The sequence below is a fragment of the Vanacampus margaritifer genome, chromosome 11 (genome assembly GCF_051991255.1).
Source record: "Vanacampus margaritifer isolate UIUO_Vmar chromosome 11, RoL_Vmar_1.0, whole genome shotgun sequence".
NCBI lineage: Eukaryota > Metazoa > Chordata > Actinopteri > Syngnathiformes > Syngnathidae > Vanacampus > Vanacampus margaritifer.
Window position 1 is genome coordinate 15,391,193 of NC_135442.1, and position 21,648 is coordinate 15,412,840.

Here is a 21,648-nt window from a genome sequence, read left to right on the forward strand (position 1 = left end):
TGCTTAATACGTTAAACACAACTTGAGAGTACTCCACAAATAGACTGGATTAAAAAAAGAAAAAAAAAATCAATTTATTTTATAACACTATGGACAATTTGAATGTTACATTCAGTAATTCTTGCATTTACCACAAGAGGGAGCCACTTGTGGTACACAAGAAAATCGAGCTGTGGAATTTGCCCGAAATAACTGCATTGCTCTTTGAGACATTTCCAGTCGTCCTGTTTAGATTGACATGTCCACCAAATTTCGTGTCACTCGGTGAAAAAGTAAATAAACAGAGAGGAACGAGGTGGGGGTTTCCAGCTATGAATCTCTTCAGAATCCATTCTCTTGATGTCCATTGCTGCTTTAGCCAGTGAACGTCATATATCTTTCTTCTAAGAAGGCTTTTAAGAAGTCGAAAAGGTGCTTGAAAAAGTTTGTGAATTTCTGCCGGCTTTGACCGACCTCACTCACGTACCACCGTCAATTATTTCTTTTCTTGGCATAAACACTCACTTTGCAATTAAAGGTAATTTATGAATGGCATGCATTCTCAGTGTTCCAGTTTAATGGTCATTTCAGAGAAACAGGTTTTTTATTTCTTCTTTTTGAAGAACTCATTTCAACATTACAGACTTCTAATGATGTCGATTCCCGCTTGCCCTTTATTGACTGCCTGCATCTCCATTTTGTTTTTAAGAGGGGTGCATTACTATTTTTGAAGGACCTATTGGACGTCTGTTGTAGGATGCTCTGCAATGCTACCATTTGTTCACTGAATTCATGTTGAGGGGGTATTTGTAGTCTTTAATGTTTACTGTTTCATTACACTTTAACTCATTCACTGCCATTGACGGCTATAGACGTCAAAAATTCATTTAAACTATTTCTATTAGTTAAACATTTTTTTTCCACTTTTGTTAACAAGAGTGAAAACCTAGACTTTTTTAAATTGTATATAGATATAAAATGTGTGATTAATCGTGAGTTAACTAGTGAACAATTAATTAAAATATTTTTTTGATCTTTTGAGATTAATTACAATTAACATTTTAATCGCTTGGCGCCCCTAATTTTTTATAATCTTTTCTTTCTTTTTTTTTTTTTTTGAAATCACAACAGGTGAATGCAAATTTTCATTATAATTAATCACATGACTTCAATAATTAACTCACGATTAATCACAAATTTTATATCTGTTGTAAGTGTACAATTTCTTTTTTTTTTTTTTTAGGTTTTTCATACTCTTATTAACAAAAGTGGAAATACAAGACATACAAGTACAAGTTTTTGTGTTAGTAGAAATGATTTCCATAAGGTGAAAGATGCCCGTTCACTCCGAAGAGAGGGTTGAGGTCACAGCTTTCAGGTTCTTACACACAATCGTCATGTGATAGTCACACCTGAATTTTAAGCATGGATCAAAAGATCAATTCAGCAAGTTGTTGTTTTCTGGAACGCTCCCGCTGGGAAGGCGCATCGAGACTGGATCAAACCCGTGACACAGCTGGATCTTGGCGCCGTGGGCCCCGCTGCGATGCCGGCGTAATGTCACATAATTTTCCTCCTTTTGCTCCCGGCGGAATTCCCGTGGCCGCAAGAGGGCTTTGTGTTGTAAACAAGCAACTATGTCAGCGTTTTTGCAGTAAATGCATCAAGAGTGCAAGAACTGATTGTCGATCATACAGTAGTACCTTAAAGTTTGAATGCCCTAATTTTAAGTTTGACCAGTTTTTGCATTAGACCTCATTTTAGCTAGCATCAAAGGAGTAACTCTACTGTTTGTTTTGTTTAGTAAAGACACGGTCTAAGCAGAAAAGACTTTGGTGGTACTTTTATCCAGAGTGTTGCAGGGTCATGTTGGTTGGAGATTATGGCCAGTAGTCAATTGGATGACTGAGCACCGTGTTGATGTTAGTGATGTTACTGGTACCTACTTCCTGTTTTGTTCCCTCCCCATTGACTTGATAGGAATCTCACTCTGAAACCTTATTGACCTACTTTTTGTACTTTGGTTTGTCTTGGGCCTTGTCAAATTGAGTCCAAGAAGGAGCACTGAGTTAAGATGTAGACTGCTGCATTAGCTTCTTGATTCAACTAACCGCCATAACCTTGTCTCGTGTGATGAAATGGTCTGTTGGTTGTTAATGTTTTACAGTAGTGGTTGAGTGGAATGAATTATTCCAAGTATAATTGCTCTCAATGAAAACTGCATTGAGGAAGCACAGTGAATTAGTGGTTAGCATGTCCGCCTCACGATCTCGGCTGCGGCCTTTCAGTGGCCTTTCAGGAGGTTGCAGGTTTTCTCTGGGTACGTCCTCTTACATTCAGAAAATAGCCAGTAAATCAGAAGTGCCCAAAAAAAAATCATTTGAAAAATGGAAGGATGCAAGGACCATTTTAAAATTCTTTGACTATAATTATATAATACACTGAAATAAATCAAGTAAGGAATATTTGTTTTTATTTTGTAGTTATTTTTGAAAAACTGCTATACAACTATATATATATATTAAAAATAATAAGACTAATAATAATAATAATTAGTATTATTATTTAATACAACAATAAACAAAAACATAAATAAATAATAATAAAAGTAATAATAATAAGTAAGAAGTAAGAAATTTTGATTTTAAAGACTTTGGGGTGGCCTCAGCCCTGTATCCTAGTCTAGATCCATCCCTGCACTGAACAGATCCCATTTGCACATTCAGAACCAAAACAAGCGCAAACTGTAGTCAGCTGACCCTTTTTCAAACAGTTAATTGAGGATTTTTAATGTTTATAAACTTTGGACCTTGACACAGAGCGGAAGTGGAAGAAACAATTATTGTTCCTAGAAATTGTGTTCTTATTTTAGTCATAACAACTTTATTTGTATCTTTGCATTTTTTTAATCAATTTAACCCTTCTCACTCTGCCCACCTTCACCCTATTTTTAATGTATTATTTTTTTAACTAGCCTTGTCACTTTTAGTATATGTCGCAGGCCGCAAATGGCATCTGAGCCATAGTAACGACACCCCTGCTCTAAATTATTCATTCATGTGAATGTGTATGGATCGAAAATGTATTGTGGTCAACCACCACTGTTTTAATATACATGCAGTGGATCCATGTCAGGCATTCATCATGTAACACTTGCTACAATTAGAAATGATGAGGCATAAGGAATCGATGAAGTAGATTACAACAATCGAGGATATTTAATGAACGGAGGACTTTTCATTTCCATTTGCAATTGTATAATGAATGTCGGAAAAAAAGTCACGGCATGCAGGAAATGTGCAAATCAAGCTGTATTCGTTTGTCTTTGCCATTTGTGTTCTACAGATGGGCCGATACGAGGATGAAGCGATAATTGAAGTTTCCACTCACTCGTATCTCTCTTATCTTTTGTAACCTTTTCTCAGCACTCCATCTCCCTTGCCACCTCCTCCTCCTCTTGCGCTCCTTTCCTTTCAATTTCTTCCACTTCTATCTATTCCCAGGCTGTCCCTAGTGGAGCACAGAATCAATTTTTAAACAGTCAAGACTCCGGGGACCGAGCGGGGGGACCATTATTGGCGTCGTTTAGTCTCCGTTGACACAAGCATGCCTCCTCCAGACAATGGGATAGGCTGTGCCATGGATACATGGTCGTGCATATTCTTTTCTCACCGCTTGAAAACAGCTCAAGTCGGCACTTTATGCTTTTAGAGAGCTTTGTTTTTAGCTTTAACTTTGAGCAAATGTACGGTCCTATTCTTCTCATACACTCACTTTTTGCAACATATGGTAACAGATCCGCCACGGTGGGACAGCAGCTGTATGTCTGTCGAGCAGCTCAAGTGTACAAAGCCAATCACAGGCTTCTTTCTCCGCTCTCGGATTGAAAGCTTTCAGGGAATGCTTCGGCAATTTCAGACCATGCCGAGGTTTACCTTAGCCGGTGTCCGGGCTGAGCTGATTAAAGTGAACGATACACCCCGGGCCCCCGGCCTCAAGGGATGGCAACTACATTCACATCAGGATGAAAATAAATGCAGTTTTACAGGTATTATTCGAGTCAAACCTGGATTTTGCACTACTGCTTCCAATGACCCAATTTGGAGCAATGGTTGTGGCTCAGTTAAATTTTACAATTTGATATACTATAGCATTTGTCTATATTGTTAGTTTTCAAAAAATACCAACTGTTGATGCTGCGCCTTGTTTAAAAATTGACTGTTTGACTGTTTTTTTTTTTTTTTACTGTTTGACTGCACCTATCAGCTTTTATCTTCCCTATAAAGTGTGCGGACACACTCCACAGTTTATTTGGGGCGAGGGGGGCAGAGTTTACTTCATTTGAAGTCATGTCTTCAATTGTCAACTGTGGCTGTCGCTTTAAGATCGTGCACGTGCTCACACATGCACCATAAAACGAGCCTGACACAGATGTTGCAGTTACGCTTTGGGCCAGGGGTGGCAGTCACGAGTAAAAAAGTGACAAACTGCACAAAGTTCCTTTAAAGTTGCAATATGGAACTTTTCTTCCCCAAAAATTACTTTACAATAAGCTTTTTATTTGACCATTTATGACTAAAATGCTTGCTGGCTCGCTCACTCCAAATAATAAGTGGTAGTAAATGGTGGTAGGATTGCAAAATGTGCCTCTGAGGCATCATAGTGCACAGGCTTCAAAATTGTTTCATTCTATTAGTTCACCACTAAATGACACTAAATTCTACACACCGTCACTTTAAAACTAATGTTGAATGTATATTAAAACAAATGAAGTACAAAACTAAAACAAATTGCGTCCCCTAGTGTACTTCTTCTCTGGCTTTTAACATGTAATGAGAGAAAAAATATATATTTATTAAATTTCCTTCTTTTTCAAGTTTAATCAACAACCCCAAAAAATGTACAGGGGTTTTCAAAGTAAGGTATGACAAGTATTTATGGAGGACCAAAACTGCCAAAATTCCAAATAAATAAATGACTAAAAGTGAAAATAAAAACGGATATAAAAAATATAATTCGAAAATGAAATAAAAAAAATTATAAATGGAAAAAATAAAAAATAAAAATATATATATATATATATATATACATTTGTATTCGATTTAGAATTTTATTTTTTATATTCGTTTTTATTTTCACATTTAGTCATTTATTTTTTTATCTAGTCATGTATTTATTTATTTAGTCATGTTTTAGAGCTCCACCAATGGACGACTATCTTGTCCACTGTCACCTCGACTTCTTGTTGAGCAACTCAAGCCGCAAGTTGTGGTGAACCAACCCAAGACACGCTTAAGGCCGCCCCCTCATTTGAATAACATTTCGTCCTGGCAGTATGGACCAAAACTGCCAAAATTAAAAATAAATAAATGACTAAATAAATAAATAAATGACTAAAAGTGAAAATAAAAACGGATATAAAAAATATAATTAAAAAATTAAATACACATGTATTTATTTATGTTTATGTTTTGTTTTTATTTCCATTTATATACATTTTTTTAAATTTAATTTTAAAATTATATTTTTTTATATCCATTTTTATTTTTACTTATTTCATTTATTTATGTATTTTTTTATTTTGAATTTTGGCAGTTCCATAAGTATTAGCATTATGATGGTACTACTAATAATGTAATGATACTCTATAAGGGGGCAAGGGATGGAAAATTGCACAAACAAGATACAGAAATTAGTAGATCATGGAGTCAAACGTGCTTAAATGTATTGTTTTTAGAATTGCTTGATTTTTTTTTGGTTCAATGAAGATGGATACAGTACATCTCAAAAATGACAATTGAATGTCTGTGTGGCGACACTGGTGGGCTGCTAAGTCATGGCTGTGCCTGCCATCAAAGACAGCATTGACTACAAGCCAGTCATCCTTAAGACGGCTGACAATGAGCCACGTCGCTGAGAGCAAATCAACTGGCTCTGCGAGGAAATGCCTCGCTTGCTTCTCTCCTCAATCCCGTCAATGTATCTGCGTGACACAACAACCTCGCAGCTTGCTCTAACCCCTGCCGATCCCGGGAAAAAGCTTGGCTCCTGAAGCTTCGTTTTGTTTATCATGCATTCAAATGAGGCAGAGTGTGGTAAAGTATCCACAAAAAAAACAAAAAAAAAAACAGCTTTATGCTTTTTGTGCTTCTTTGAATGCAAACACTAAAATGGCAACAGCCAGATTCCCATTTGCTGTTCAAGCCAAGTTAATAATTACAGGAAGAATAACCAAATGGTTTGTTCTCTCTAACTCATCTTCATCTCTATGAGTGTACTTGTCACTCATTAGCAGCAGCAGAGGTACTGGAGTAGAAAATAAACTTACATACATTTTCCTCAGAGATGACCAAAAGCCAGAGTTAAAGACAGAATACAAGAAAAGCACATTTTGTTCGCCAGTAAGTGAAAAATAGCACATGATGAAACATTATCAGTTATTTTCCACATTGGAAGTTTCCTGAGTGCTTCGATAGGTGCTAGAGGCTCATGTCTACTGTCGGACGGAACAAACGAAGCAGCGAGGATGCGAAGCAGTTTAGGACAGCTCGGTAATTAATCTCACTCAGCCAGCCAGTGAGAGAGCGGTGCATGATGGGACGGAGGCAGGGCATAGCTCAGTGCGCCTTGCTTGTTAGCGCCAACCTCCTATGGGCAGCCTCTGGAGAGGAGCAAGGCCTGCCTGTGGTCAAAAGCGTTTAACAAACATCTGCTGCTCGGCTCGACCCAGTTCATCATTCATCGGCGGCTGTGATTTACGTTGCCATGGCAACAAATAATGCTATGGGTGCAAATTGTTTTTCAAGTATTGTATTGAGTAGTACCAACGTTCATGTTTGTTTGACATAGTTGTTTTGCCTCATTCCCTTCCTAAACTGGCCCTTATTTTTTGTTTTTTATTTTGGCTTTGCACCTGCAGCGACTTTACAAGACCACTGGTTGGGGATCGAACACATCTACATAAAAAGTTAGCTCCACTAGTGTCGAGACGGACAAATATTTTTAAGAAAGGCCTATCCATCTCAATATTGCATTTTCCCTTTTAAAATTGCATGACATTAATGGTAATCTTCTGTTCTTGTAATTTCTAGATCTAATTTCTTGATTGTAAAATGGCCACAGCGATTCTGGTATCGGTCGCTGGCGCAAGTACAGATACCTTGAAATAAGACCGGGTTTCTGATACCGACACTGGTTGTAGGAGCCATTTTGTGTACATGCAGGTGTCACCTAGAGTTAATTTTATCCGCCATTGTCAACTTCATCCCGTATTTATTTTGTCCATTTTTGGTCGACTATAAATCTAGCATTTTAGTCCAAAAAACATAATTTGATCCATCTAGTGTTAGTCAACAAAAACTGCCAACGTTTTCTCCATACACATAAACTCCACACACAATTACGCTATATCAACAAGTGGCTACTATGGCTCCATGCTACGAGCTAGTAAGTTAGCCAGCGTTAGTTAGCGGTCGGTTTAACATCATTGTTGGAACATCGTAGCCGGTGGATTAATGTAACATTATAACTATAATTGACTTTTTTCTTTAATCCACCTCCCATCTGTCCCATGTTTGTGCATGTTGCACTCACTAGCTGCAGATTTGAAAGGGTGTGTGTCACTGTGTGTCACATGACAATGTCACAGTGACAGATTAGCAGAGACAAGATTTTACAGAACTATATCATTTTTGTCTCATTTTTGTTCATAGAACTAAAATGTCCATAGATTTTAGTGAGGTACATTTTCGTCTTGTTTTTATTAGTCAACAAAAATGCATACCGATCTACCCTGCCTTCTTGTGCTATGGGAAAGATAGCACGCTCGGAAACTATTACCATTAATTACGAGTTCTGCGCACGTGCGTTTGTTGTTGTCGCAAAAAAAAAATACACAAGCAGCTGATGTACTCTTTGCTAGTAAAACCGGTAAAATAATGAGTTGTAAAGGACAGGACATTGAATTGTGTATGCTGCGTAACTGCGTTGATTCTAAAACAGCCTGCTAGCGGACGTTAAAACCCTTTTAAGTGTTAATATTTCTTGCCATTCACAAATCCTTCGGCGCTCTCCGCCATGTTGAAACTAGCGTTGTTCCGATACTGGTATCGGCAGAGGCACCGATACTGCATTAAAACAGTGGTATCGGTGAGTACTAACAAGTAACATGCCGATACTATTAATTGTGACGCTAATATAGGGTTTTGGATGCAGCATCTTGTGTCTTGCTCATGCACGACATTCACTGCATGCCGAGCTAAGATATTCTATGGGCCCTTGAATGCTCTGAATCAATGGCAGGACAGCTTCTCTATGTTGAGAAAAAAAAACGTTAAGTATCGGAGGCCAAAAAACGGTATCTGAACAACACTAGTTCTAATTTGAATAGTTCTCTCAACTGGGAAACTCGGGTATCAAAATCAATTCCCAGTTGTCACGTGCAATTTTCTACTTGGCATGTATTTACCATAATTATGATACCACATCTGGGTAGCATAAAGTCCCAGTTATTGTTTATTAATGACGGTTTTAGTCTAGTCTAGTTTTAATCCGATGAAAAATGTGCGTTGACAAAATTATTTATGTTTAGTTTTGGTTGACAAAATTAACACTAATGTCATCCCTGTTTCCTAAACGAGACTATTTAGGTAGCAGGTGCTCATCGGTTTCAGTTTCTGTAATTAGACATGGAGCAATACTGTTTTTTGACCACTATTAAGTTTGCTAGGAGTTTGCCACTTATTATTTGAAACGTTCAAACGTATTTTTGCAACACTCTGTCTGTCACACTTGGAAAATTGACAACGTGAGTAGATAAAATATAATTTTTTTAATGCATTATCGAAGGCCATTACTACTCTTAAGGGATAATGTAGTGGTGTGACTTTAACCACGGGTAGAGCTGCAAATCAGGCTGCTGCAGTAATGATGATCACATTGTGTGTTATCAGGATCATTGGGAAGCTGCTGTAATGATTGACGTGCACTGTAGACCGCCCAATACATAATTTGCGGTGGTTGTAACATGGAACTTAAAAAGTCAAGTAACACCAAAAGAGTGTACAGGATATGAGTATCATTTCTAGCATAACTTGTCTGCTTTGAATAATTCTTCATTCGCCTTAATTGCGTTGTTTGACTCCAGCGGCTGCACGGCGTTATTGAATTAAATATCAATTCATGTGTCTCTCGCTGCATCGCTTCAAAGGTTTCTCTGAACAGCGGCTAACCGCATAGCATATCAATAATGTAGCGTTTCGCCGAACGGGGGCCCGCTATGCTGTACATACGGCCCTCCTATACAGCAGAGACGCACGTGCTCATCCCATGACACCGGCTCTATGATCTCATACTATTTTTCCACCTGCCCAGCTCTCATTTAACTTTCCACAGTTATCGCTCATGCATTATTGATCAAGAGGTACTACTGGCCTTGAAGTACTGAATGTGTGCGGAAGAAACTTTTAATTTATTTTATTTACAGCTTTGTGCTCAGAGCAGTGCCCTTTCCACCCACTTCTGTAACTGAGCACATTTTCTTCCTTAAGTATTTGTTTTTATTAAGCCTTATATTCCGATAATAAATAGTTCCTGTCATTACTTATTCATGGCACATAATGTTTAAAATACTCTCTGTACTTGCAAGGAATTTTTAGTCCATTAGCAGTTTGTCCATTTAATAAATAATAGTTCAAGTTAATACCTTATGCCCACAGGGCATAAAAAATCTGGGCAGACTCAATGCGGACTATACGGTGACAGAAGTGGGAGCCTACTATTGGCACATTTATGGATTTGTGACTGTAGGGGTGCCTATGAATGTCTTCAGGGCAGGACCTCATCACACACAAGTTTGGTCAATCTTTGACCTTGTGGCAATGAGTTGAGAATTTTGTGTTTTATAGTTACACATCAAACATTGCTGCCGTGCTCCAGCCATCATTTTTGGGGGAGGGGAGGGGGGGGGGTCAAACACCCACCCACCCATCTCTCCAGTTTACATGATTCAAATTTAGCAGTAATCTGGTGAAAAACAAAAACAAACTTTTACATAGTGAATCTAAAAATGATCTTCCAACCTTGATGGCATACATTAGATGTTACATTTTTAAAAAAGTTGTAGTTGCTTCAAACCAAATTAGCAGATGCTATGTTAAATGTTATGCATGGGTCTTTAATACTTTTTTCATGTGTCCTGTTATGATAGACAATTTTTTACCAAATTAAGTGTTTATCGGTGAAAATGGGGACTTTTTTTTGACGCTTCTGAGTGGGTTTTGCTCATTCATATGAAAACTTTTTCTTTCTTTTTTTTCACCTGGGACATAGTTTTTAGGCACATTGAGACCAAGGTGATTCGATTTTCAAAATTAAAAACTGAGACACTACAATTTTGCTGAAAATTTAAATCAACAACAAATTCTCACCAGGAACCATTTATAAGAAATTGAAGGTAATTATTAATTTATTTTTTTGCTAGTCAATCAGGTCGGTTGTGTTATTACTTTAGCTAATGCTAAATGCTATCTTGTTTGACAGTTCAACAGCGCTAAACAAAACAATGCACTCACCGTACATCCAACCTTTTTCGCTCGGTCCCGGTAGCAATTGGAAGTAGTTGAAAAATTGAAGAAAGGTGAAACTGCACCAGATGTTTCCAATCAACTTAGCAACTACACAACATCTTTACACAGACGGGTAGCGCAGATGTGTGCTGTGGTTGCTACACGACATCCTGGCGCTAGCTCGACGGCTCAACAACGCCGAGCGAGCGCCTTTCCTCGGAGGCGCAGGGAGCAGGTGTGTTTGAGGGTGTGCGCAAAGACATGCCGTGAGATCCAGGCGGCGGCCAGGCATGAAGCGCGCACACATCATCACATCATCGCACTCGTCTGCCTCCTGCTTTCTTTTTTTTTTCTTTATCAGGGAAGAACGATAACGGAAGTGCTTGGCTTACCGACTGGCCCACACAATTGAGCTGAGGACTTGAGTTGAAGGTATTCTCCCAGGGATCACCCCCCTCAAATGTTGACTAGTCGAGCATATCTCCCTCTCTGCTATGTTTGGAAAATTGTCAATGTGCCATTTTTCCTACTCCCTGAGAGCTAACAGAACAAATAAAATACATATTTGTGCCATTTTGAGGCGGGATAGGAAAGACGCCATTTTGGCAAACAAAACTGTGGATGGTGTCAAGCTGGGCATACACTGTAAGGTTCATTTCATAGTCCAGCTCACAGCGAGTTCATCGCCTATGATAGAGCCAAAAGCGAGAGGTAGCTAATGCTAACAAGTGGAGTACTGTTCCACTTAAATCCTGTAGGTGTCAGTAGCATACATTCAAATTGTGCCCAAATGTCAGAATGATAAATCAAGAAAAAGAATGGGTGGCCGCAATTTCTAGAGACAAAAATGTATGATAAAGTCTCAACAACTATGCTAGCGGAAACCAAACCATATCATTTTAAGTGAATTCCAGTGCTCACATTTTGACAACAGCATAATTAGGAATTCACCCGAATAAGCCCAAATCAAAACCAGGTATCCCATACAGACGGGCAATGCTAAATAGGAAAAGAACAGATTATTTAGGGCTGGGTTTTAAAAAAAAATACATCGATATATCAAATCGATTTTCCTTTCAAGCCCAATATTGATTCATAAAACCACGAATTGATTATTTTATATATCTTTTTTTCTCATAAATTCTTAAGAAAATAGAATTTTAAAGAACAATTTTTTTTGTATCTTACTGTTTTCTTGAAATTTACCATTTACATGAATTTATCGTTAAATTTTTTTCCTTACATTTATGAAAGGGCTGACTTATTGCACTTTAAGACAATTCAGAGTCTTTTTAATTCATATTACAATTATTGAATTAGATTATTTTCATCTCACCCTTGCTGATGTCAATGTTTGTGTAACACTTAAGTGATTATAACGTGTTCCTTTCATTAATAAACTGAATCATTTGACCAGTTACTGCCTCCACAAAATGTACTTTGGAATTTAATATTTAAGGAGTTTTTATCATGTCCTTGACATTTAGGAAGAATTGATGTGCCATAATAATCGGCAAAGGATGAGTTGAGGTGAATTGAATTGAATCAGAAAAAAATCCAATCAAACTGGACTCTTGTGAATCGAAATTGAATCGTTTGAGGAAATTAGAATCGATACTCAGCCCATATTTACTGTATATCATGTGAAATTGTGCCAAAATTATTAAAACCCTACACAAGTGCAGTTTCTCTACTTTTCCAAAGTCTTTCGCCATCTCTCCATGGCAATAATGAGCAAAACGTTCTACAGTTTCTTTTTCAGTTGCGTCTTTGTGGTGCTTTAACAAAAGGGTGTCCGGTGTTTTCCTGGCTTTTTCCAAGGTGCACAATGCACCTCTGTGTGTGTGCGTTAAGATGTGAGGCGGGTGATGTCATGGCTGGCAGAACCTGAGTCCCACTGTGTTTGCGAAGCCGTGATTTGAGCGGGACAACATTGTTCCTTTTCAATCCTAGCGCTCGCTTCCAGTCTGAGGCTCCGGTCGAGCGAATCAAAGTATAATTGGCGTATTTCCCACGTTGGACAGCTACAGTGCGGTTACTGAAGGGATGCAAATGACATTATTTAGGAGGCATTCACCGAAATAAACTCCTGGCTAATTAGTGCACTTTGTTTTGCTTGTGTGACCAACTGTGTCTACTGTGCAGCTGCTCTCTGGTGGGATTCAAGGAGGTGGCCTGTTAACTGTGCTTGGGTTCATTCGGAGGGCTTTGCAACTATTCACATGTACACTATACAAACATTCAAACACATTTTTACTCAATTAATTTGTCAATCACAGGTTAGACTGAAACCCTAGTTACACGTGATTGTTAATTGTCCATATCAACCAAGACTTTCTGGCCAATTTTTATTTCCTAACCTTTTCCAAAAAATACACAACATAACATAACATACACATACTCACCCACATACAAAAAAAAAAAGAGAGCAATGATGATGACATGTCAAATCAGTAAAATTACCAAATGAACAATACTGAGCTCTCCAAAAAATAAAAATAAAAAATGTTCTCACAGTTCTAACAAACGCAATATCTCGGTGATCCTTCATCTGTGGATCCGGTTGATTTATCATTTATGTCTTGACAACAAAAGAGAAGTCAAACCAGACTCACAAAAGTATGTGCTCGTAATTTGGATGAGGACACCAATTTGGGTTATGTTGCCCTCAGAGGAGCTTAATGCTCCCGTAAACCGAGGACCTCACTTAACACTTAGCCTACTCAACACAATATATATTGTGCCTTGCCAAATGGAAGTCTGGTAGTGACAGGTTATATCCTCTTTAGCCAGCATTATTTATGTGTCTAACCACAGCCTTATTTTTTTTTAGTTTCAATGACATACCTCTCAACAAACATGTTTATTGACCCTGGAGAACCCAAGAACCATTTTCTTCTTTGGAAAATTATGAATTATACATTAAATGACTGCTATAAGTTCACTGAACACCAAAATATATGTTTTTTCAATTTTAACCCTTGTTTTTTGAACTAGCTCAGAGTTGTTAATTTATCAAAATATATATATAAAACATACTCCTAGGCATTCTGCAACATGATATGAAATAGATTAACCAAAAAAAACACAATTTCTCCATCTGATGGTTTGCTGAGAAGATGGTTTTGTTTGGATTGATTTCCAGCTCACAGCATGTTGCCAGCCATCTTGTCACCACCACTCTGGCTCATGTAAGTGCAATATTCATCCACTATATGACCCCATGCAGGGGTCAGAAATGGCACTCTGGACTTTTTAAGTTAAATTTGTAAAAAAAAAAAAGGTCTTTGTTATTTGAGTAGCAGAATTTATAGGGGCCAAATTTGACCCCGTGGGTTCTCCAGGGTTAAACAAAATGTTCAATAGCAGATTCTTTGAGAAAAAAAGTTAGCTTTTGGTTGCAGTTGTAAAGCTATATTTAAAAACTTGAACATAAACATGGGCGCCCACAGCATTTCAGAACGATCACGTCAGCGCCTAATAGAGTGCTAATCGAGGTTAAAAAACACAATTTCCACAAGTAAAATCATTTTAACACTGCACATTGAACTCATTGACAACACACTTAGGAATTTCATGTTAGGCGGGAGGCCTTTTTGGACTTATATGAAATTAGCATACTTGCACAAAACGATTTCCTAGCTCCTGTTCGGAATGTCTGCTCAGTCAAAGTGTTTCTGCTCATTATATAGAACATCTGTATATATGTACCTGTACAATTGGGGTCAAGTGTTAAATGAGTAAACAAAAAAAAAAAAAGTAGCATTAAGTGGAATAGCTGCCTGTCACATGGACAAACACAACACTGTAAATCTGATTGTCTTAAAACAAAACACAAGGTGATCTCAAATCTGAGAAACTGACTACTAATTTGGTGAATGCCGCTTTTTTCGTTAGAGTGTTCAAATGGGCTCGACAGGAGTAATCTTTTAAATGAGATGCTACAGATAGATACCACCTGTTATTTTCACCACTTGTCTTAAACTAATGAGGCAACTGGCAAATTATTACAGCATGGCGTCCAGTTAAGTAAATATGGTAATATTCCGTGGACTATAGCACAGAATTAGCTCCTCATAGACAAGTGGCCCATTTTACAGTACAATGTTAATTTCCTTAATGTTTTTATGTGTTTTTAAGGGAGGAGGTGCCTCCATTTGTAGACATATAATTGCAGGACTGTGTGGGGTTCCAACTGTAGCTAAAATCAGCGAGTAAATCACCAACTGATTTGAAGTCCCTTTAGTACAGGAAAAAAAATAAACATCTGCACAGTAGTGCTTGCCAGAATGGTATTTCTGCAGTGCGCTGTGTTCTCTTTGTGTGGATATAAAAAAAGAAAATGATTGAGGAGAGAAAGGCTTCTTGTCCAAACGTACGCTTAGAGAGGCTCCTTTCATTAGCTATGCTAATCTGCTTGACACGTGACCCCTGCTGCAGCTCGCTGGCTCCCCGTTCCACGTTGGTTTTCTCCTCTCCAAATGCCAGGGTCCTCTCCTCTTCCGCTTTTTTCTTCTTGTTAAACTTTCCAGATCATTGGCTTCTGTTGTTGCATGTTCTCATACATACTGACAGAAACATGATGTGACTTGAGAATTCAAGACTCTTCCGGATGGATTCCCGTATATCCGACTCTACGGATACATTCTACACAGATGATTGTTTCGATCATTGACCTGACAGTTTGGTCCTGACGGCAGAAAGTAAAACTTTTCAATAATCATTTTTTATTTATTTATTTGAATGTAACTATTTGGATCATTCATAAGTTAGGCCCAGGAGGTTAACAATGATGTCGATATTTAGGTAATTGTGTCTGAAACAAAATTGAATGCACTACTTGGCTACAACCAGCAGAGGTGTTGTTGATTCACTGACCTAGCTTTGTATAGAAGAAGAAGAATGTGCCAATAATAAATGGGAATTTGAGCTTCAGTATAACAAATACATACATGATATTATTCTGCACCTGGCAAGGGTGGTGTTGATTTACTCTCAACAAGTTTACTGTCAAAAGAGGATCTGGCTATTTTATTGTATTTTTATTATTATATAATAATCATCCGGAAAATCACACATTTCATAGTTTTTTTCTATCTAAAATTGATATAAGACTTTTTTTTTTTTAACAGTACCTTGATTGAGGTCTGCATTCCACTCCATTGATTTTTTTTTTTTTGATGAACATAGTGGTCCATCCTGCACATCATTTCTTGTTTATTTCATTAATCCATGCTTTATTTTCTAAATAAAGCCTCTTTTTTTGTCGTTTGATGAATTTTGAAAGGTGACATCAGTTAACAAAGAAAAAAAAAAGAAAAAAAATCAGCTAACAAACATCCTTCTTAATTACAGTTTTTTTTCATTTTCTATTTTTATTTAACATCAAACCCATAGAGCAGCAACTGGCTCTAATTTGGGAGATTCCTATTAGAGCATAATTACCACATGTTAGATGATGTCACTTACTCCGAGATGATGAGGTGTTGAGAACGGCTAACCTCTGTCAATTAATATGATATATGAGTCGATAAGGGATATAGGAGGGATATTTGCTGTAACTCGGTTAGTCAAGAGGTAATGATTTGAAATTCCCTCGCCTGGCTTTAATGACGACGGCTATTAAAAGTGGTGTTTCTTACACGTGTAATTATTTCTTTATTGATTTGTCAGCATCTCGGGGAATGGTTTTCAGCGTGAAATATATCCTCTGGCTATGATAACCTGTCCCATTTGCAATCATGAGACAGAAAGTGGTGGAGAACGTGGTAAATGCGGCCGTGAGTGTCCAATCGTGTAATTGTGGGCCGTTGTGTTAGTGTTTGGAACGTTCCTTCTCAGGGTGGGGCGGGGGGGACAACCGCATCTACCATTTTGGACAGTGCAAAGTTTCAAAGGAGGAAAGGAAAAACAGAACGCAGTAGTAACGATAACAATATTTCGGATGTGTGATGATTGAAAGGCATGAATAAATTAGCATATTGAGTTGATATTCACATTGTGTATAATTTTTAGCATTATAGGCTACCTCACTCTTATTTGTCTTAAGTAAATAAAGTACATGTTGAATTTAGAAGGGTGCCACTATTTGAGGAACTACTTTAGTAAATATTGGACTACAGCACAAAATGATTGTGTGTTTTCAAGGGAGCAGGTGTGATATGGTGCAATTCACTCCAATTACAATACGTTTCACTCCAATTGCTTGATTACTTCTTGATGAAACCAAAATGTCGCCCAAGTAATACAGGATTTGGCCAAGACTTTGGCGAGAACCTTGGCGCGATTTGAGATGCAACAGATGATGAAATAATCAAAATGGACGTTTTTGGCAGTTAAGTATTGGCACAATTAGTAACTAGAAAGAAACATATTTTTTGTGATGCATCTCAATTCTATGAAATTATTTCCATATTACAGTTTTTCAAATTGTCTCGTGTCATTGTAGACAATTATTTTTGTGTGACTATTTTTTAAGTTTTATTCCCAAAATGAGCGTAAGAAGAAAGTTTAAAAAATGAGAAGGTATCCTGAATGTGATGTTCTATTCGTACCCTGCTGTTTTAGCCAGTGGAATCCACTCATGTAGGAGCGCTCTCTCATCTGTTTTTCCCTCTTTTTTTCTTCTTCTTCTTTCAGACTGCGAGGCGAGGATAGGGATGAAGATGAGACCTCCCGGCCCTCTGCTGATTCTGCTCTATGTCACACTGTCAAAGTGTCTCAAGGTGGTCTCCAAGAGAGGCTCAGGTATTTAACAATCCGTCTCCACGGCGACAACCCTGCGCTGTGCTTGCATACCGCAATGTTCTAATGAGTCTATCTGCGACTGTCTCTTCTTTAGACGGGTGGTGTTATTCAAGGCTTTTGAATATAAATAGCATGACTGACTCCAAGCAGGGATTTTCATGCAGAATGTGCCGTTCGAATGATATGTTTCCAAATTGTGCATGTTTAAGCTTCAGATGCTGATTTGTAGTTGTAGTGCACCGTGGTCAGGATTAGGGATGTTTGATACCACTTTTTTCCCGACCGATATGCAACTCTTGAGTAGTCACCGCTATTGATACCAAATGCCGATACCACTAGAAAATAAAATTCCCCACCCATTAATGCCAGAAGATTTTAAAGAAAGACCTATGTATCCCAATATATTATTTTTCCTTGAAATTGCATGAAGTTAATGGCAACTTTGTATTCATACCATTTATTTTCTTTTTTCTTTTCTTTTATTTATTAATTGATTTTCTGGAGAGCTCAGTATTGCTCATTCGGTAATTTTACCGTTTTGACATGTCATCATCATTGCTCTCTTTTTATTTATTTTTATTTTTTATTTATTTTTATTTTGTATGTGGGTGAGTATGTGCATGTGTATTCATATAATTTCTAATTTCTTGTCCCTGATCGTAAAACGGCAGCAGGAGTGTGACCGATAATGGTATTGATCACCGCCGTGAGTACCGATACCTTAAAATAAGACTGGTATTGGCACCTGGTATCGGTAGTCACCCTTCATACTTAGGATGATACCACCTCTGCTTCATTTTGAGCCAGGAAAAGCATACTTTTTTTAACGATCCATTTATAATTGGTATCAATTATGCGCTGATTTTCACGGTATATTATTTTGGTGCCCCAACTTGTGGGTTTATCGAGTTACAAACAGTTGCTTGGTCTAATAATTAATCGATATTTTTTGCTTTGTGTTGTGACCCGAAAAGAAAAGCAACAGTGAGAGATGCACCACCAGATATTTACTGAAAAAAAAAAAATCTAACTCACAAATACATACAGTAGAATAATGTCCACGTTCCTGATGTCACTCCCTACTGTATGCCACGTCCTTTAAAGGCACACATACAACATCATAACTCAAGGTACCAATGTACCTTTGGAATTTAAGAACGGTTTAAGTGCTTTGGTGACATTCAACACTTTGACTTGAGGCGGCCGTGGCTCAGGGTGTAGAGGCGGTCATTCAGTAACCAGAAGGTCGGCTGTTCGATCCCCACTCACCCCATGTCCTGTGTCCTTGGGCAAGGCATTTCACACACATTGTCTCCAGTGCTGCTCACACTGGTGTATGGAAGGTGTGAATGATTGGTGGTGGTCGGAGGGGCCGTAGGCGCACACCGGCAGCCACGCTTCCGTCAGCCTGCCCCAGGGCACTTAAGTAGCTTAGCGCCACCACAGTGTGAGTGCATGAATAATGCATCCATTCCATTGTAAAACGTCTTTAAGTGTCTAGAAAAGCACTCTATAAATCCAATGCATTATTATTATTATTATTACTTGTGTCCAGGGTTAGCACATCTGTGATGGTTCCTGCCAACGTTGTCCTCTGTGTACACGATAGTGTGTGCGTGTGCGTGTACACACAGACAATAAAGTGTGCGCGCGTGTGTGTGTGACACAAGCTTTTAAAGCAGGATTTTGGCCTCCACTCTTGATTAAAACATTGATTGAATTATATATCCTTGCAGTTAATTATGTCTCCATTTAATTAGATGACAAGTTTATGAAAATATACAAGATAAATTGGACGCTTTTGACAGAAGCCAAAGCACACATTTTAATCAGTCAGTTCCAGGAATTGTTTGAATGAATGAAAAGTCTTGATGGGATGATTTTACACATTCTAAATTATATTGGTTAAATTAGCCCACCCATTTATACAATCATGATAAGGGCTATAACGATGCCATAAAATTAATCACACCCTGACCAAATTTTGAGTTGAAGCTGTACACACAAGGAAACTGCAAAAGTCTGTAAGATATAGTTTCAATATATATTATAGTCTCAATACATACATATCCACTATTCTGATTTTTATTATGAGAATGCACTACGACCATTTTTACCTCAAAATTTGAGGCGATGTTTTTGTTAAAAATGGGAATATATTTGATTAAAATGTATTATAGTCTGCTTCTTGTGTTTTAATTTATCTTATTAGAAAATGCCCATTCAACACAAAAAGTCACTTGTAACTTGTATGCACATATTTAATATTTTTATTTTATTTTATTTTTTTACCTTGTGTATATATACACAATGTATATGACTGATGCGTATAGTAAGAATCAATGGAGACAGGGGTACTAATAAGCAATGGCTTCCACCCGTCAGCCCATCTTTCGGATGTGTGTCCAAAAGGGAAAAAAAATAATACAACAAAACAAAACACATACTGTGTGTGTTTTGTTTTGTTTTATTAATTTACATGTATACAGTACGTACACTGCATGTAAGTATATAAACAAAATATGTTCAATGTAAACACTTGTTTTTTTACCCATGCATTTCCATGTGGTTGAAAAGTGTTGCATAAAACATTTGTACATCAGGAGCCTTCACAGCAACAAATGTAAAGGCATGGAGTTTGTACAGTCAAATTGTCAGGTGTGGAAACGCGGCATTCGCTCGACCCCCTTCCATCTGCAGTGAGTGACAGCTCCCAAATGATCTAATTTGGCAGCGACTGGGTTGCCAAGGGTTAACGTCAAGTCATTTTGCTTTCTAAATGCCAGCAAATTGACTATCAATTGGTAACAAATGCAAAGGTCACAAGAGGAAAAGAGAGCAAAAACTAACTGAAAGTGTGAACTTTTGGTGAATGCATATGAGCGTTTAGCTCTTTCAAACACTACATGAGCATGTCTAGCTTAAAACTTGATGAAGCAGCATCTATCTATCTATCTATCTATCTATCTATCTATCTATCTATCTATCTATCTATCTATCTATCTATCTATCTATCTATCTATCTATCTATCTAGCTAGCTAGCTATCTATCTAGCTAGCTAGCTAACTATCTATTGAAGTTTAAGCTAAGAGTCCAGCGGCATGCTACGTGTGCTGTAGCTTCTTGCTAGCTGCCTGTTAGCCTACAACCATAATGTTAAGTAATCTATCTATCTATCTATCTATCTATCTATCTATCTATCTATCTATCTATCTATCTATCTATCTATCTATCTATCTATCTATCTATCTATCTATCTATCTATCTATCTATCTATCTATCTATCTATTTAAATTCATCCATCTATCCATCTATCCATCCATCCAACCCCTCATCTTCCTGAGAAGCCATTTCCGAGGATTTGCATAGCAATCCGAAACTAAAGATTTTACTTACCATTGGCGAACCCACTCAGAGAGCAGAAGGGCAACAAATGCATAATTAATGCACTTCCACCATGACAAAAGCAGTCTGCTCTGAAAATGGTGTTCCCTTCCTTAAGTCAGTTTTGGAAGTGCCTGAAAGATGAGCAATTTTGTAGGCTATACACCAAATATAGTTGAACCTCAAAGGTAGAACGCCACTGACGTCACACAAATCCAAAGTTGAACTGTAATCCAGGACATGTTTCTACATCTCAACCAATCAGTTATCCTGTTTCCACTGGATTTCACATCTTCTTTTTTTAATTCACAATTTACAAATAGAATGCGAGTATAAAATGCTCAATTATGCCTGATGAGTCAAAAACGGACACGTGGCCAATTAAATATGTACATTTCATTTAGTCAATTAGAGAGTATAATATAAACCTCCCTGGTATTAATCTTGCTGCTGTTAGCTAGCAATCAATTCTACACCTTTGACCGCATTTTTAATTAAACTAATTACCAATTTTCGAGTGAATGATTAATCAATGATTACGATCATGCCTAATATTTACTTTTGTACCATCTCTCAATCAAATGGGGTCCTCTGGGTTAAATATTGATAGCAGGGTAAGTCAATAATATCTGCAGCTAAAGGTCAAAGTTGACAGTGTGCCACTTTGCTGCTTGGCTATTTAATGGCACTTTGACAGGCTTGCCTCTCTTCCGGAAATATTAGGGATGGAAGGAATGGAATGTAGAGCATAAGACTGATGATTCAGAATAAGAGTCTTCTCATTTGTTATTCTAGTTCCTGCTTCCAAAAATTCATGATTGTGTTCCACAGTCTCAAACACGCTAACGTTTGCATCCACCATGCGTTACTGTGCCGTAGCTCCAGACACTAATATTATATTCTACGGTCTCCGTTTTCTTATGGCCTCTCTCCTACTGTAAATACAGTGATACGCTTGTTGTCCTCCATTGT

General features: G+C 37.7%; 1 protein-coding gene across 4 annotated transcripts in view; it reads left to right on the forward strand.

The window, feature by feature from the left end:
• il1rapl1a (interleukin 1 receptor accessory protein-like 1a) overlaps nt 1-21,648 on the forward strand; it is a 245,386-nt gene that overhangs the window by 13,760 nt on the left and 209,978 nt on the right. For all 4 annotated transcript variants that reach the window (XM_077580324.1, XM_077580326.1, XM_077580325.1 and 1 more), the window contains exon 2: nt 17,184-17,291. In XM_077580324.1, the coding sequence (XP_077436450.1) occupies nt 17,204-17,291 (88 nt within the window). In that variant the 5' untranslated portion in view covers nt 17,184-17,203. The remainder of the gene's footprint in view (nt 1-17,183; nt 17,292-21,648) is intronic.